The sequence below is a fragment of the Kryptolebias marmoratus genome, linkage group LG5, assembly GCF_001649575.2.
Source record: "Kryptolebias marmoratus isolate JLee-2015 linkage group LG5, ASM164957v2, whole genome shotgun sequence".
Taxonomy (NCBI): domain Eukaryota; kingdom Metazoa; phylum Chordata; class Actinopteri; order Cyprinodontiformes; family Rivulidae; genus Kryptolebias; species Kryptolebias marmoratus.
Window position 1 is genome coordinate 19,154,432 of NC_051434.1, and position 17,723 is coordinate 19,172,154.

The 17,723-nt window shown below is 38.9% G+C and overlaps 1 protein-coding gene across 4 annotated transcripts in view; it reads right to left on the reverse strand.

Annotated features, from left to right (window-relative positions):
* phf14 (PHD finger protein 14) overlaps window positions 1–17,723 on the reverse strand; it is a 101,003-nt gene that overhangs the window by 49,469 nt on the left and 33,811 nt on the right. For 3 of the 4 annotated variants that reach the window (XM_017430689.2, XM_017430687.2, XM_017430693.3), the window contains exons 12-14: window positions 13,956–14,062; window positions 13,577–13,708; window positions 8,472–8,634 (exon numbers count right to left, since the gene is read on the reverse strand). In XM_017430689.2, the coding sequence (XP_017286178.1) occupies window positions 8,472–8,634; window positions 13,577–13,708; window positions 13,956–14,062 (402 nt within the window). The remainder of the gene's footprint in view (window positions 1–8,471; window positions 8,635–13,576; window positions 13,709–13,955; window positions 14,063–17,723) is intronic. The other variant, XM_017430688.2, reaches the window with a different exon arrangement.

A 17,723-nucleotide genomic window follows, 5' to 3' on the forward strand; every position in this document is an offset into this window, starting at 1 on the left:
TGCACGGAAAAATAGGTCATGATTTTCAAAACTTAAAAAAATGGGTGCTCAAAACATGGCCACGTGGCTTGCTGGTCGCTTGGTTGCAAATGATAAGAAGTCAGTGAGACTGCAAGGTAAATTTCCCTATTTTCTTGCATTTTCGAGTTGCCAACTAGTCTCCAACAAACGCAGCCCAGTGAGATCCAACCTTCAGTTAATGTAATGTCTCGCAACTAATATAGGGTCTCTAATAAAGCTTCAGTCAGAAAGACACTGAGGCAAAAATGCTTCTAAGATTCTAAAGGTCAGTCAATTAGCTTCAGGAACTGTATACCAAGAAGAACTAGTCCAATTTCAAGAAAAACAAAACAAAACTATGGACTCTACCATTTCCCTACTGATAAGCAAAAACAATTATCTCCTAACTATAGAAGAAGCCCAACAGGCCAACCTAACAATCAGCATCCACTTGCTTTTTAGTCATGCTGTGGCAATAAACATGATTTCTAATTACATGCATTTTATGAAAGGCTAAAAAGGACAAGATAGAAGATATAAAGCATGCAATCTTTTCACAAAAGGCTTAGAGCCCCATGAGACCAAATACAAATCAAACATCTCCTTGCTAGAAAGCAAGCATCTGAGCTGCTGGGGAAAGTTTAAAAGGGGAAGAAAAATCGACAACATATTTAAACAGATTGTGAAAACAATTCCATCTGTTGCCTTTGGCTCGCCACCCCTCGCCAGATGGAGGAGTTATCATTAAGAATGCTAACTGCAAGAATGCTGCCAATTGGCTCCTTCAGAGCTCCATTTCTCCTGCGACTGCAGCAAAAAAGAAAAGTCAAACTTTATTGAATAAATTCTACTTCTGAGGCACTGTCTGATATAACAATCTGAAAAGAGCGGGAGAGGACAGAATAATATATTTCAGGATCTGGATCAGCTGAAACCTGCTCAGCCACACAGCACAGCTAATCTCAGGCTCTGCTCAGGTGAGAAAATTAAAACCGCAGGCAGTTTTTATGTCCCACGCAAAATCAATCTTTTAATTAAGTACATCAGTGCATCTTTAACAAGCATGAATCATTTCACAGAGGATTAGAGAAATTAACAGAGCATATGAAGGGATAGTAACTAGACATATTAACTTAACATAATTTTCACCTGATTAATTACACATGGTCATATGGAGGGGTTTTAATTTTAGCATAACCATGTCCCATTAGAGGGACCATTTTATCTCCACCTTCAGTTAGCCTCTTGAACCCCTTGACATTTCTCTTTAAGTTGCTTACAAGGCAAAGAACGACCATTACATCAAATAAACACACAGAATTTAAATAACTATTCACTCTTTTGTGCTCCTCTGGACATCACTTTTAACATTTAAATAAAGTTGATGAACTTACAGTTTTTAGACAGAACTAAATAATTCTACATGACGAACTGATTTGAATAAAAGTTGTTCTTGACTAGTCTAATTTAAAGAATTGCAACAAAGTCTACACTGAACTAAAACTACTAAATCTTATTTTTGTTACTGTTGAATATAATAGTAGGTAGGCTTGTAGGCACAAAAGCGACAAAATAAATAGATATTAACATTCTCCACTTTAGAGAAAATGGCTTTTGTGTAACATGTTTTGATAAATATGTTTATTACTGTTGAAATGCGTAAACAATAAAGCACTATAATTCCAATTCATCCAGCAATTATTCACTTATTATCTACCAGTCTAATTAAGAGTGCTGTATGGAAGTAACAGTCACGTGGTTACCATGGCGACCCTAATGAGCCATTGGCAGCAGCTTTAACATTTCCTTTAATCTTGGGTCTCTTTACACTTTTTAAAACAGATTATATATAAAAACATTTTTTTCAGTGTAGATTATTACAAATTTAAGCTCCAAATTATTATTGGGATTAACAGAAGACGGTTGATAGACAGGTATGTTGGAATTTATATTAATAGTACAATACAGATGTGTTTTTCCTTGATTTCACAAAGAATCAATTCTTTCCCAAATGTCAAGATTTCTTTCACTCCAACTCATTTCCGTGAAGAAAGGGATGCAATTTCTTCTAACCAATCGCGGTAGCACAGCTTGACGACAACCTAACAACAGCATTAGTCTCACCCGTGGTGCTGACTAGCTAATCGTTGGTCCTCCAGCTGAGCACAATGAACTGATGGCTGCTTCAACTGGACAACCGGTGTCATGGTGCCAGATGGATTCAAAACTCTGGATCCTACCAAGGTATGTCTGAGACTCTTATAAATACTTCTTTTTTTTTCATTGCACCAGATGACCCCTGTAAACACACAAGGTTAAATCCTATGTATGGTAGTCAACTTCTCTTTGGTTATTTATATGACTTAGGTTTTAAAAACCTATGGTCACTATGAGGTGTGATTTAGTCGCTGTTCAGACCTGGCACCAACCAGCAGCTTGACTGATTTGATCACAAGTGGATAATAACAATTTTAAGTCCCCCAGACAGCTATTACACTGTCTGAAATTAGTCGGATTTTAAATTTAACAAACTAATATGTTTATAACCTCTTTAGAAAATGTAATATTTTTAAACTGGGACACAACCAGGTAATAACTCAGTTGTTACCGAGTCACAGCAGTGGTTTCTTTAGTGTGGCTCAATACAGGTTGTGTTCAGACTACTAAACAAATGCAGATAAGTCTCTCGATTTAAAGTTAAAGTACCACTGATTGTCACACACCTGAGTATGCGAAATTTGTTCTCCGCATTTGACCCATCCCCTGAGGGAGCGGTGAGGAGCAGCGTGCCGCCCTCGGGAATCATTTGGTGATCTAACCCATCTAATTCCAACCCTTAATGCTGAGTGTCAAGCAGGGTGGCAATGGGTCCCATTTTTACAATCTTTAGTATGACCCGGCCGGGGATTGAACCCACGACCTCCCAGTTTCAGGGCTTCACTCTACCACTAGGCCACTGATTCGGTGGACCATCTCAAAGGTGGTTTTAGAGTATTCATTCCTTCTTGAAAGCACTCACACTTGCATTTAGCGCTGTCCAAATACGATCAGATTGCCCAGGATGGATGTTAGAGCCAGGTCTGAACAGGGCCAGACTAAAGCACGTTTAATGATTCAGGTAATCTTTTTTGGTGACTAATCAGTCAGGACAGGTCTCAAGGTACAAAGAAGTCTTTGTGAGTGAGACAAAAAACTAAGATATGCTGACTCGAATGTTCACATTCAGGACCAGGACATGACAAAGATAAGTGAGCTGCTGCAACAAGACCTTCTTGGACTAGAGCAAGAAAAACCAGATGAATATGCACACGTAGATTAAAAAAAAGAAAAATTAAATATATACAGGATAAATACATGGGAATATCATGTAGGAAACAAAGAGACAAACTGATTTGACCTTGATATTTTCATCCTAAAGCCTAAAAATAATTTTAAAAATCCCTCTAACAAAAGTGAAATTTAGGCGCTTTTTTCCCAACAAACTAAATAAAACCTGCTGAAAACTACAACTAATTGTTACATATTCATGAATTTGAATCTAAAGAATCACAGCGTTGGCTATGATCTTCATTCTCAGCTGGGCTCTGTTAAATCATACATGTTGTTCTATGACGCATTCATTTTACAGCTGCAGCATTTTGTACATGCCATCGAAAATTAGGCACACTTTAAAGAGGGTCCTTCAGCAAACATAAATCACTTTAAGTCATTAATAACATCCCCAACATGTTCAGATTCATCAGCTGTCACTGTTAAAGGCCTTTGGCTAAAGGAAATTGTGTGTGTTTATTACGTACAAAGGCTCCTTCCTGACAAATGAACTCCCAGGCATATACACACAAACACATACACACACAAAAAACCCCCACATACATACGCAGCCAGCAGGAGGTCGATTAGCCAGTCCTGATAAATTGAAACATGGCTTTAGAGAAGTGTGAGTACTTGGGTGGCCTGGTAAAAGCATTAAAAATGCAAAGCAGGGCTCTTTTAGATGCTGCCATTGCACGCCTTGCATTTGAAGATAAATGCTGCACTGAAGTGCCGCACCCGAAGGGCTGTGGCTGTAAGAAAAATCAGAAGGCTGCTTAATCCCTGCGAGCTTCAGCAGCCTCCTCTGCATATAGGCCCAATGATGCCAGACCTGAAGGGAGAAACACATTTACCAAGACGTGCTTGAACACACTACTGTTCCCCAGAGAGACAGAGTTCAAAGTTCAAAGAAAGTGGCCAGGAAATCACTTCTTTTCTTTGTTCATGTCTTTCTTCACAACAGAAACTTTGGTCAGAGATATTGACTCAGTGAAATTCCTGGTGAAATCCCCTGTTAGATGGACCATGTCACATTTTGACAGTGGGGGAAAAAAAAACAAAACAAAAGGAAAGTGAAAGGTGCCCCCAATGCATCCCCCCCCCCCCCCCCCCCAAGCTGTCAGATATCAATCTGAAGTGTTCCTTGAGGGGAGCAGAGAGGCAGCTCTGTATTACAGGATCAGAGCATGGCCGGCTCAGATAAGAAGAATCCAGTGAGCAGCGGATACACACTTCTGTTCCTGCTCATAGCAGACACAAAAAAAACCTCTCAGACATCTACTGGCTTCCATTGATCTGACAGAAACTGGACGTGTCAGCGTTTGAAGCACTTGCCTTGTGCGTTTGCCAGTAAATTTAGCAATAGCAATCTAACAAGGCAGGAAATTGTAACTTATACAGGTCATGCACTCGCTTGACTGCTTGGACAACCAGCACTACCACCACTCCTACCTCACGTCACTCCCCACCCGAGTGGCAAAACATTCAGCATTTGTCCGCTATTAGGGGACCCCTAGCCTATTTAGTCTACTGTCAAACTATTTGTTGATAATGCCCCCCCCACACACACACAAAATCCCCCTGTAACCTAAAAAAACATATGCTCAAGGTTTTCCTACTGCTATTTGAATACTCAATTAAATGACATTTCATGCCTCTTTGTTTTGGTGCCCATCTAAGAGTCCAAAAATCACATTTTTTGTAACTCAGTTGAGCATAAAGGAGAGGGAGTGGTGGTGGCTGTTGAGGGGCATGATGAAACTTAGAGAGAATTGTGTTTACATCACGTACATGACCTCTGTACCATACACTTCCCTTTAAACACAGCACAAGTCTGCACTGCAGCAGACAAAATGACAGGCACTATAGCAATGTATTCATTTGGCTTCAGATCAACTTTTCAAAACTTTCCTCCATCGTTTTTATCTGCACTGAATAGGTACGGCAACCTGTAACTTTTTTTTTTTTTTTTACAGATGTCGGAGGCAAATGAAAGTGATAAAGTGGTAAATTGGGTTTTATTGCAGCTTCTGTTGTCGTACAACAATTTTTATTTAACTGCTTCCCTCCATTGCTGTTCTGTTAACACAATGTAGCTTTATTGTTAGGTTAAATCAAATTTTAATGGCAAAACAATATGTTACTGTAATAAAACTAGCCCTATAGGGACTTCCAGAGTTTTGTGGTCATGTGGACCAACAGCAATAGTTGATAACAACTATGCTGTTACAGCGCAGTAACTAATGTCATATCTCATTCACTATTCTGCACATGCTCAGTGACTCTCCTTTTTTTCTTTTATATATGTCTTAGTCTCTCCCAGCAGAAATGCAAGAAAAGGAAGACAGGTGACAAGCATTTATCAACCTGAAACATCCTTGCCTTTGAGCATTTTAAAATGGTGCCACTTAAATAGAACAACTGCTCCACCAGACCATGCTTTGTTGGACTCTACAGCTGTATTTGATCATTTCTGTCCGATGAACATAAACTTTGTTTGTGTAATTTTTTTTCTATCTTAATTTACTACGTGGGATTAAGGTGTCACGTGCCCTTCTTAAAGGATTTCCACAAAGGGCAAACTGGTGTATCCTCACTTATAGCTTCTTCAGATGCATCATTTAAAGGACTGTGCACAGCTCATTTTAAAGGTTATAAGCAGGAGGGCAAAGTAGAGGGGAGTTGATGAAGAACCGTTACCTCGGTACATTGTAGAAGACCAAGTGGCTCTCAGAGATATAGAACTACATGCTGAACCTCTAAGCCAGAATCACTAATAAAGATATGAAGACGGTTATCACAGCATTAATCACCTCCAGGTTAGATTACTGTAACTCTCTTTATTTTGGCTGCAGCCAGACTTCTAAGCAGGTACTCGGGAAAGAGAAATGATGTATCAGTGTCTCTTTACTTGCTTCCTCTTAAATATAGAACCTGTGCAGCTTACGTCACAAAATAACGTGGTCTATGCTTATTCCCTCATAGACTTGACAGTCTAAGTAGCAACAAGGTCAGAGCTGGGTTACCCACCAAACGCACCTCCCTGTGTCCATGGTTCCCTCTATCCTAAAGTACGAGGTTCCGGCATCCTGCTCTGAGGGCTGGACAAGGTTCAACAATGAGCTTCACACGGAGGTTTGCTGTGAGGCACAGTGTGTCAGGAACTCACAGTTACAGAGTTCAAACCTTAAAACTCAGGTTCTAGTATGATGTGGTCCCAGACTTTGCCTGAAAATAATATCTTCACAACCAACTATGTGAACTAACAATGTTAAAATACACATAACTGTACGAAACACACAGCAACCTGTCGTCCACCGTGGGAGAATAAATAGTCTTGATAATGTCACTGCAGGGTCTCTGAACTTCTCTGGATTTATTCTAACGCTAGAGCTCTTAGATCACATGTGTCCAACTCCAGTCCTTGGTTCTTGCATGTTTTAGATGTTCTTGCTTTAAAACACCAGATTTAAATGAATGACTTGTGGACAGGCTTCTTGAGAACTTGATGATTTGGTGAGGAGGTAATTAAACCATTTCAGTGTGTTCTATATTTGATTTTGATGTTTTTATCTGTATTTGATTCTGTGGTGTTAGTTTCATAATTTTAGTTAGGTTATCCTATATTTCATTTAGAAAATACATGATTGATGTTTTTACTTCTGTATTTCTATATTTGATTATGATTTAATTTAGATTATTTTAGCTACTATTTTGACTGTCTTAGCTCATGTTTAGATATGTTTGGTTTCGTGATTTTTATTTACATTTCCCTATATTTCATTTAAATTATACATGATTGATGTTTTTTTCTGTGTTTGATTATGTACCTGCTGTATTTGATTCTGTTGTTGTTTCTGTATTGTATAGCACTTTGGATCGCCTTGCTGCTGAAAAGTGCTACGTAAATAAATTTCACTTCACTTGAATCAGTTGTGTTGGGAGCAGAAAAACCTCAAACCTCCAGGACAGTGCAGCCTTGTGGCCTGGAGTTCGATACTCCTGTCTTTGATCAGCTGAACAGCTCTTGCTGGATTTACCACATCCTAGATTAGTCAGTAAGGGAGATGGTGACTTTGCTGGAGCAGCCCAAAACATGTGGAATAATTTTAGTTTCTTGATCAAATGAGTCCCCTCAGTTGAAGCTTTTAAAACTCAGCTTAAGACACATATATAATTTTGAACCAGAGTTTTGGCATTTTAAGTTTAAGTTGTTGTTTGTATTTATTTAGTCATGCTTTTCTTTGTACATTTTTATCACCACTAAATTATGACATTTATTTTCTTTGGCTTTTAATTGAATGAAATGGATTCATAATTCTAATGTTTCATTTATTTATTTATTACTTAGTTTTACATACTCTGTTTTAACATATCTCTTTCAGTTTTTAAGTTGATTTTATTGTTTTGGGGTTACCATTTTTTTGGTGATTGTTTTATGGAACTATTTTACAGGACTTTGGTCAACTTTAGTTCTTTTTATTTTGCTTTAAAAAGTTTATTTGATTCATTGTATGCTACTTCTGAAACCTGTAACTTACAATAATTACAAGCTATGGGATTTGTAAACTTGGTACACTTGGTGGAATGTGAGTAAAAAAAAAAAGGAAAGGATTTCCAGCATAGAGAACTCTAAAAAAGTAATTCTTCCAAAATGGAGGAGTACATTTTTAATTTAATGCCAGCCTTACATATTATACTAGTGCGAACACAGCCAGAGCTGTTTTTCCTCCATTTCCATGGTAACCTATAGTGGAATTTGGTTTCTTTATGTATTTCTACCATTTTCTTGCTCCACTCATGACCAAATAAAGTGAAACATTTGTTACTGGACTCTGACCAGTTTAACGTCAAATTGTGCCATAAGTTGAAATGTGTTCATGCATCTGAGTGGACGCCACCATGTCAGTTCCACTGCAAGAAAAGCTGCACCGGTTTGTGTTTTACGCAGCTTTTTGTACACAAGCAAATCACTTGTGCAACTTTGGGACAATCTTAAGAGACTGAGCAGTAATGATGAAAACTCAGGTTATTTATTTGCACTCATTACCAACTTCTCATTTAGCCCACAGTACCGTCAATTACACTCAAACAAAATCAATCTAGGAAAAAGAAAAATAGTGTAGAAAATGTCCCTTTCAAGTGTTATCAGTACACACCGTGCCTCTCACTTGCTGTTTCTTGGGTTCTGGTGACATCTCTTGTGGGATGAATTTGATTGGTCCTTTTATCTGCCTCCTAGACCTCTTGGTGCCATCAGGCAACGTCTCCATGGCGATGTCGGCTTCGTCGCTGCTAGCCTGGTCGCACTCAGAGCACTGCCTGAGAAGAACAAAGAAATGTACGTGTGAATACTGTACTGGTTTTATTTAAATGAACTAACACAAGTCGCCTCTTATTACAAACCAAAAAAAAAGAAAAAATCCACAAAAAACAGCTGAGGTGAAAACTGATGACATTCCAGAAACTAACATGTTTGACTATTTTCTGGTAATTAACCTTGTGGTAACTGCAAGCAGAGTCCTTGGATGACTAAGCTGTTCACTCTATTTTTAATGCTGAAGCCAAACACCCTCCCAAGAAAACCTTTTCAGCCTTGTATCCAAGATCTCATTCTTTTGCTCATGACCCAGATCTTTCAGGTGACAGCTGGAACATAGACACACCAGTAAATTGATAGCTTTGCCTTTCAGCTTAGCTCCTTCTTCACTATCACAGTCTGGTGTATCGCCCTCATTACTGTTGGCAAAGCTCTGGTTCGTCTGTCATTTCTCGTTCCATCTTATAATCAAGGCGAAGACGCTTTACCTTTTTACCATCTGGCTGGAGGGAACATTTTACCTTTTATCCATAAGCACAGACAACAGTCAGAACGTTTCCTCCTGCGGCTTGAAGCCACGGAGAAACAACTTTCACTTGATGCCTCTTTCCAAGGGAAACTCCAGAAAAGAGAATCCAGCCCCAAAGACCAAGCTACGCGTGGATGTAAGGCCTAGTTTGCATTGATCCACCTGACACACACCAGCTCTGGCTTCTGTCCCAAGAGTGAGGTGACATTTCATGCCCGAAAGCCAGATCACGCCCGTGGGGAAACAGCTCGTCCAGGACCCAGGCCATGCCTGAAACCCTGCACACATTGCACCTCGCCTTGTTTACCCTCTCTGCGGTTGGTAGGTCCAACTAAAGGAGGCACACTGTGGCTTCAGTCAACGACAGCCATTTTACCAATCCCATCATTAAAAACAACCTACAATGAATATCAAGCAGTGTCAGAAATCTTCTGGAAAGGTATACAATCAAACATTGTATGGTGTAACCCAGGTTACTGTCAAGATCTTATAATGTGTAAGTGTGTGTGTGTGTCTGAGTGTGTGTGAGAGAGAGAAAGAAACATGCACAATTTTTAAAATGGCACAATAAGAACCCCCCTTTATTCTGACCCTTCCCCTCAGACTAATTTGCCATGGAAGACCCAACCAGGAGCTGATGATCCAAAAAAACCCAACCTTCGGAATTATGGGATGACTCAAACCCCCCCAGCACATGAAGGCAGGGATTTTACAGTTTTACAGAACCTATTAATACTTATCAACTATAAAATATCATGCCTTTTATTACATACTAAATATCAAGTGCATTTCTTTAACAAGCCTTAAACTAATTTATAATAATCTTGAGTGAAGAAGAAAAATAGCAAAGATTTAAGTAAATGAAAAACAGTTTTATTCAGCTTTCTCAATTAATTCATTCATTCGTTCAGTCATTCATTCGTATTGTTCCTTAGATGAGAAGCAGAACACGGTTAAATATCAAAAAGAAAGTCTCGTAGCCTTTGATCTTTAATCAAACTTACTACGATTACAATGGCCTGGATGACCGAGAACCTCTACCGACATTTAGACATAGAGATGAAAGTGGAATCTTTCTGAAAATGCCGAAGATGATGAGGAAATACAATATTTTAAAATCTGTCACAGCACTTGCATTTAAAGAACAAACTATGTTTTCCAAATCCATTCAGTTTTTGTAAGGATTGTCATAAAATCAGATGTACACATGCAGGAAGACTCCAACCGACTGACTTTGTAGCTGTGGCTCAGGTGAAAGCTGTTACCCACAGGACGACTTGTAACCGATTTAATTTCTGATTATATGATATAAAAATAAGCCAAATTACTGCAATTTTGAGACATTTCTCTTTTTTTTAAAAATTCTACTCAAAATTGTTCTTAGAAATACAGTAGACGTCCATTAAAAAAACATAGAAGTTCATTTTCAATTAGTATAATTTTGACTGGACTGTGTTTTGATCAGTCCCTATTAATAGACCTGTGGAATACAACTCTTAATTCATCTACAAGAGGTATAGGAATCAGTTCATTCTACTCTTTAAATAATATGAAAATGTGAAAACACCAACCTTAATCACATGGATTGTGCCTCATGAACACATACCCCCTCCAAAAAAGCAGTCTCTGCCTGCTCTGTTTGTTAAAACAAAGAGCACGATCGTTTGGGGCTTTTTCTGAGCTCAACACCCCAATTAACCAACTCTGCTTCTACATTTTTTTCTTTCATTTAACGTTTCTAATTTTGAAACAATAAAGCAAAAAAAAAAAAAAAAGAAAAAAAAAACTCTATTAGTATTAGAAGAATCCCTCCAGTCAAACTTTAACTGCATTACAAAACCACAAGCACATTACGTTCTAAGACACTAGCTGCATTTCTTTATTATTTTCATTTACTGCATCGTAAATGAAAATAGTCTTTTTTAAAGGCTGGAAGATGTTGTTCACTGACCATCATTATACAATCTAACGGTGGTATTTTTTTTAGATAAAGAACTATACTAGATTAGAGGGAACTGTGACATTTCTTTCATCGCTGCAGCCGACACTACCTTGTGACTTTGTAGCTGCTCTTCTGCTACAGGAGCCCAGGAACCAGAATATGATCCCTGCTGATATAAAAAAAAAATTAAAAGGTGTTCATGAGAAAACTGAATTAATTAATACCCAAATGGTGACACCATAAATCCTAGAGGATTTACGGTATTTTCCACACTATAGGGCACATTGGATTATAAGACGCACTGTCAATGAATGGTCCATTTTCAAACTTTTGTCATATATAAGGCGTACCGACCGGACTATAAGGCGCATTCAGCGAAACAAAACAGCCCCCTGTCTTTTCGGAGAATACTGTACCGACGTAAAGGCCCCCACATACTCGGGCGTACTTCACTCCACTTTGGAGGTCCGCACAGACTCGAGGCGGACTCAACGCAGACTTGAAGCACACGTCCGCACAAAGATCAATTTTTATGACCGCATACACTTACTCTGTGTCACAATAAACTGCCCGGCGAGAAACGGTGTTCACATCGAACCGTTTTGTGTGCGACAACAACCGCTCTCAGTTGAGAATCGGCGCCGGCGCGCAGTGCAACTTCCGCTCTCTGTAAGCACTGACAGGTGTGCGGCGGCTGCTCTGGTGATGAAGAAACAGGGCTAAAGGCACCTTCTTGTCTTTTGTTTTTTTAAAGCGAAGAGGCAAGCGATCTCTCCCTCCTCGTCCGGTGACACCATGACTGAAATTTGTCACAGGAGAATTTTAGGCAATCTGTACGCTCGAGTATGAGGTCCGCCCGGCTCACGGAGTACACAAAGTACGCCCGAGTATGTGGGGGCCTAAAGCTGCAAGCGGTGCGGCTTTGTAGCTTACCAAAGTTGTGCTAAAACATTCTTACATATATAAAGGCGCTCCGGATTATAAGGCACAGTCGTTTTTTTGAGAAAATTGAAGGCTTCTAAGTGCGCCTTATAGTCCGGAAAATACTGTACAGAGATTGCAAAACGAACGTCTGAAGTACTTAGAAAATATTTAGATTCAGTCACTTAGATAATACCTCCAAATGTGACAAGTGAAACCAGGTTTATTTAAAAGAAGTTTCAAGTTCAAAAGATTCAAATTCTATCTTTAGTGAGGGGTAGGGTGTGCTTATAGTAGGATCTGCCACATCACTAATGTATACTTAATTTACCTCTTTCTGCTTTATTCAGCTACTACACAACCTATTAGAATATGGCTAGATTTTGACAAATTAAGAAAAACCTCCTTCTGAGACAATGCTATGCTTTTAGTACTTGCCAACCAGTGTTTTTCTGATATTTTCCAAGTCCCAGAGACATTCTCATGCTCCCTCATCACGCTCTATTTGTCAGCAGCCCATTCCCACAACAATACTACCGTATACAACCACAATTGCACCGCGCCACTGGCCACACCCTGGCATAAAGTCTCTTGGGCTGCATTAACATGCAGCTAGATGCAAGAAGATCATGTCATACTAGCATGACACTAACGACCTTGTCACAATCTGTGGAACTTTTCCTACGTACATATGGGAGGTTTCTAGGCCTCCATCATCAGTTTCAGCCTTGCTGTGGAGGAAAACTTCTGTTCCGCAGCGAGAGGATGCATTTGTTTTGTGTTGAACCTGAACCACATTCACTTCTTATTCCTTCCTCGTTCAGCAGGCCTCACCGTTATGAGAACAAGTGCTTTTTCCTTCGAATCCAAAAGGCAAATGAAGGACAACTGAGACGTATGTCGAGCTCATGGCACAATCCTATTTGTTGATGCACTACTTGGAGCGCTGCCAGTGCTGTGTGCACGTGATGGAGTTGGAGTTTAGGCATGAGGCCAGCAAGGTCAGTCCTGCTTAAAATCCTTGAAACCACACCAGTGTCCTCGGGCCCCAAGTCATGGATCTGCTGCCACTATGCTCCACCCAAGACTATGCTACACTGGCACCATAATGATAAACCACCATTAACCCCGCTATAGCAGTTTTGTGCATGCCGAAAACTATCATGGACCTACTGGATCTCATTTTATCACTCATAAGGGGGATCTCACTGTGTTTTTTAATACATTGTTAAAGAAATCTAGGTAAGAACCTGCAAAGACCACCTGCATTCAGGCTGACTTCTCTATGTTGCAGTGGGGTCGTCATCATCCACTGTGAATGGAGCTAATCTAGTTTTTACTAATCTCACTATGTAAATTAGCAGTTGCATTCTTACATGCTTGTATTAACTCAAGCTTACAGCTGGCTTTTTTCTACCCTGTATATTTCCAAACAAAGCATTGTCCTTTCCCAGCTATTGCCCGTTGGCTCGGGTCTCTGTATGTGGCCAAACATTGAAGCCGTCTCATGTACATTTTACTCTTGAAGCCCAATACTCTCAATGACGCTTACCAATAGCTATTCTTGGTCTTCTTGGGCATTCGTGTTAGCGGAGGCTCCAGGCAGCCTAGGTGGTAATAGAGCTTGCATGTGTCGCACAGCACCAGCAGATGTTGGTCCTGATTTTTCTTACAGATCCCACAGCTGCAGGAAAAAAATCATGAGCAAATGAAAAAAATGAGTATAAAATGTAGGTGAGAATCACTGATCGTGAGTTCGGTGCTCAAGCAGAAGCGAGACAAAATAAAACAATGAAATAAAATCTGTAAAATGTGTTTTGCTAAAAAAATAAATAAAATAAAAATAAAATACATCAAATATAAATTTATAAGCCACCTAAATCAAGCATAATCTGTTTTGACTGTGTCCATCTCTCAAACACTGTGTTTACCTGTAAAGTATTGCCGGCAAGCTAGAAGACTTCCCAGGTGTTCCTCCTTCCTTCTTGCTTGGCTTTCTTTCTTTTGGAGCTTTTAGAATTGCAGGAGTGTTCAGTTTCTACAAAAAACAAAAACAAAACAACAACAACAAAAATAAAAAGCTGATCAATATAAGTTGACAACAGTCTATACTGAAATATTAAGACAAATTCTCTATTTGTGTCAAAGAGGTTTGAATTAAGTTCATCATCAAAATCAAGAATTTGGACAATCTAAATAACAGCTTCAAAGTGCAATAAAGTTCCTTTACACCAAAGGCATGAGTAAAAGTAAAAAAGAGACCTGTTGTATGTGGCAGGTGGAAAAATTACAGAAGATAGTCAGATTATCGGAATCTCAGGTGCAGTGCTGCCATGCAGGTTAATTAGAAAATTTATCTTGTAGGAACTGAGTCTGTCACTAAACAGACAAGGTTTCCCCTGAGGACGCTCTAATCTAAGCATGCAAGCTCAGCCTGCAGCTGAGGGAGGCTTCCTACAGGGAGACCTGATAGGCAGGGGGGCAGGTGACCAATGCAGAAGGGCTTCCTGAGGTCATCCTCTTAACCTGAACGGAGGTCTACAAGCATCTGACCAGAAGAGAAGGTCTCTTCTATAGATATGAAGTAGTTCAAGTACAACTGATGTTACTTGGATGGATAAAGACGTTTATAGAAAGAAAAAAATTGAAAAAAGTAAAAAGTTGGAACACTTCAGCAAACACAAAGGATTTTAAGTGTCAAACTGCCATATCCTTGGGGGGGGGGGAATCCATCAAAACATTAGAATGAAGGAACAAACTGGGCACTGCCTTTGCTTAAAAGTACTTTCATCATTTCGCATACACTAAAAATGTAAATGTGAAAAACAACATTGCAGAGGCCCTTCATAACTATTTGTGCAGGTTCAAGTGAACTTCTTCAGCTTGAAGACTAATCCTCACATGCCAAAATCTTTGGGCCCTGAAGCTACAGTTATCTGAGACACTCTGATTTTACACCAGATTCGACGAGGATTAAAACACAACTTCTCGGTTGCATTTCAGGGACAAATGTGTATACAGTAGCAGCGACGGCAGCCATTATCAATAAACTGTATGCAAATAATTTATTTTAAAAAAATGCTTGGGGGCATTTTAATACTTTTGGCTAATGCAGACTTGGATTCAAAGGAATATCTTGGCCAAGACTCAAAAACTGAACATTTAAAAGGATTAGTCCAGATATTTTGAAGCGCAGTTCCGCATTGTTGTTTTCAGTAATAAAAAGCCTTTTACATAAAACAGTTAAACACTTTGGCCACAAAGACTAGCCCCTCTTTAAGCTGCGCATGGTCATTCATAAATTACCAATGAAGCTGGCCATATGCTGCAACGATGTGAGCTTTGATATATGGAACTACATGAGGCGTGGAGTCTAACTTATAAGAACTGAAGTAAGGTACTGCGCTGAACATCTCCTATTCTAAATCTCGCTACAGTCTGTTATCACCATTACACACCCTCAAGCCGTGAAACTGGCCTATACTTTTATACATCGACTTTTATGACAGTACCTTGCTCGGCAGCTCAGAGGCATAACAGCAGCAGGTACACTTCAACCCCTAGCTGCCTTGGTCCTTTCAGTAATCGAGGATTTGAGAAACAAAAATTCTATGGTATTAAAACCATATACTACATTGTTGATATTTTCATGGAAAAGGCTAAAAACTATTTTCAAAATAACATGTACAAAAACCAGAAGATACTGAAGGGGGCAAAGAGCAATCTACATTTAACTAAAGAGAACTAGAACAGACTTTTAGGGACATTAGGGTCTAGGTTTGGGATCTCTGATTTTAACTGCTGTGCTAATGCTCTTTGTGTAACCATTACCATGAAGCAAGTGTGACCGTTAATGATGATTTAGGGGTGTTTTACCAGAGGCAAAACTTGTAAACTTCAACCAACTTCAGTATCACAAATAGTCTCATACTTAGAGATGAGTAAAAAAAGATTTAGTGTTTTCAGTAATGTTATGACCAACCTGTTCGATTCAACTAAAGCCAACAGGAATGATCGAAATGAGCCTGGACGGAAGGGGTCAAGTTATTGCAGCAAACATGTGCACTCATGTTTTGACAATAATTTTAATCTGTGAGGACAGAGACTGAAGAAAACTACCTTGAAATAATCACCAAGTATGTCTACATGAGCAATAATTACTAATAACTCAATAAAATCTGACTCTGAGTAAAACACTGCCATAAAAAACAGCATTTTCTGACGACCTTAAACTAATAAGATCACATTCAGTGTGCATGTTAATTAAATTAAGCCATGTAGGGTATCCTTATTTGTACCGTCATGTAAACATGTATACACCTTAATTGCGTATCATTTTCTAGTTTTAATAGCATCCGGTGTCAGACATTGCTGCTGTAAAACGTGTCTTGGGCTCCTGAGCTGCCAGGTTGTTTTGATTATAACCATCAGATTGTAACTGATCAATGACTTCAGGCCCAAGGTGTTTTGGTATCAAGTAAACCTCTGTTACTCTTGAGTTATTTGTGATGCTACGTAGCGCAGAAGTGAAACAAACCAAAAAAAAATCTAAGCTTAAATTTAGCTTTACCATACGTTTGAGTGACAAACAGAAGGGATCTTCTGAGTGTTTCCATGTGAAGTTGGCAAGTGTGTTAAAACTTTAAGAGCACCAGGAACAAAAGCCCCGACTGTGTACTGGATGAGTGATGCTGGTCCCACTAGGGGACATCAATTATTTCTGCAAATGCACAGGCAGGATGACAAATAGGAGACGAAAATGTAGCAGACAGATGACACAAAAGCACGCAGCGCTTTGACTGATGCTCCAACTTATACTGTGCATGTTCATAATTAGGTGATTTATGCTGGTCATTGCAGAGTCAGCGTTAGTCTCCCACATTCCAGTCCATTTATCTGTCTTGCTACCATTTAAAATCATTTGACCATTTATCTACAATGCTCATACTCTCAAAAGCTGCACTTTTAATTTAGCGTTTTATGGCTCTACCAAGTTCTATGTTTTATACATAATGTAAAACTTTTAGTGACTACACTGTCTCTGATAGGATGTTGGATAAACTACAGTTTAGGTCATGGGCCAGATAACAGTTTCAAACAGACAATACATACAGGAGTTTAAAAAATTGGAAAGAATTTGGGTAAACTATTTTAGGACTATAATAAAAATATTGAATGGGAATTTAATCAATTTACAAAACTCTGTAAATGTTTGAAAATAAGTGAAAAATGCCCAAGGAAAAAAATATCAAGTATAAATGTGCTTAATGTTTTTATTTATTTCTAAAAATCCTTTACAGATTTAAAATTAGATTTCTTTTTTTTAAATAGCTTATTTACTATAGTGTTGCCTCAGCTTGTCTTAATATTTTGTTCTGTTTGTGAACTGAAAGACCAGCTGCTACAGGTTGAAAAGGACAAAATTCATTTTTCTGTTCTTGAAAGAATACACTTTTTAGAGCATAAATATAGTGATATTTTCAAACCAAGAGTACTGATGAAGACACAAAAGTTGCACAAAAAAAACCTGTGCAAAACAGAATTTGAAGTTAGAGTGATGTAATCAGTAAATGTGTGTGTGTGTGTTGTCAGCCTAGTTCCTGAGTGTTTAAGAGTCTAATGACAACATGAGGATCAGATCATCCTACATTGCCATACTTTCCTAATTAGAAGGAAGAAACTCTTTTGCTTTTGCATTA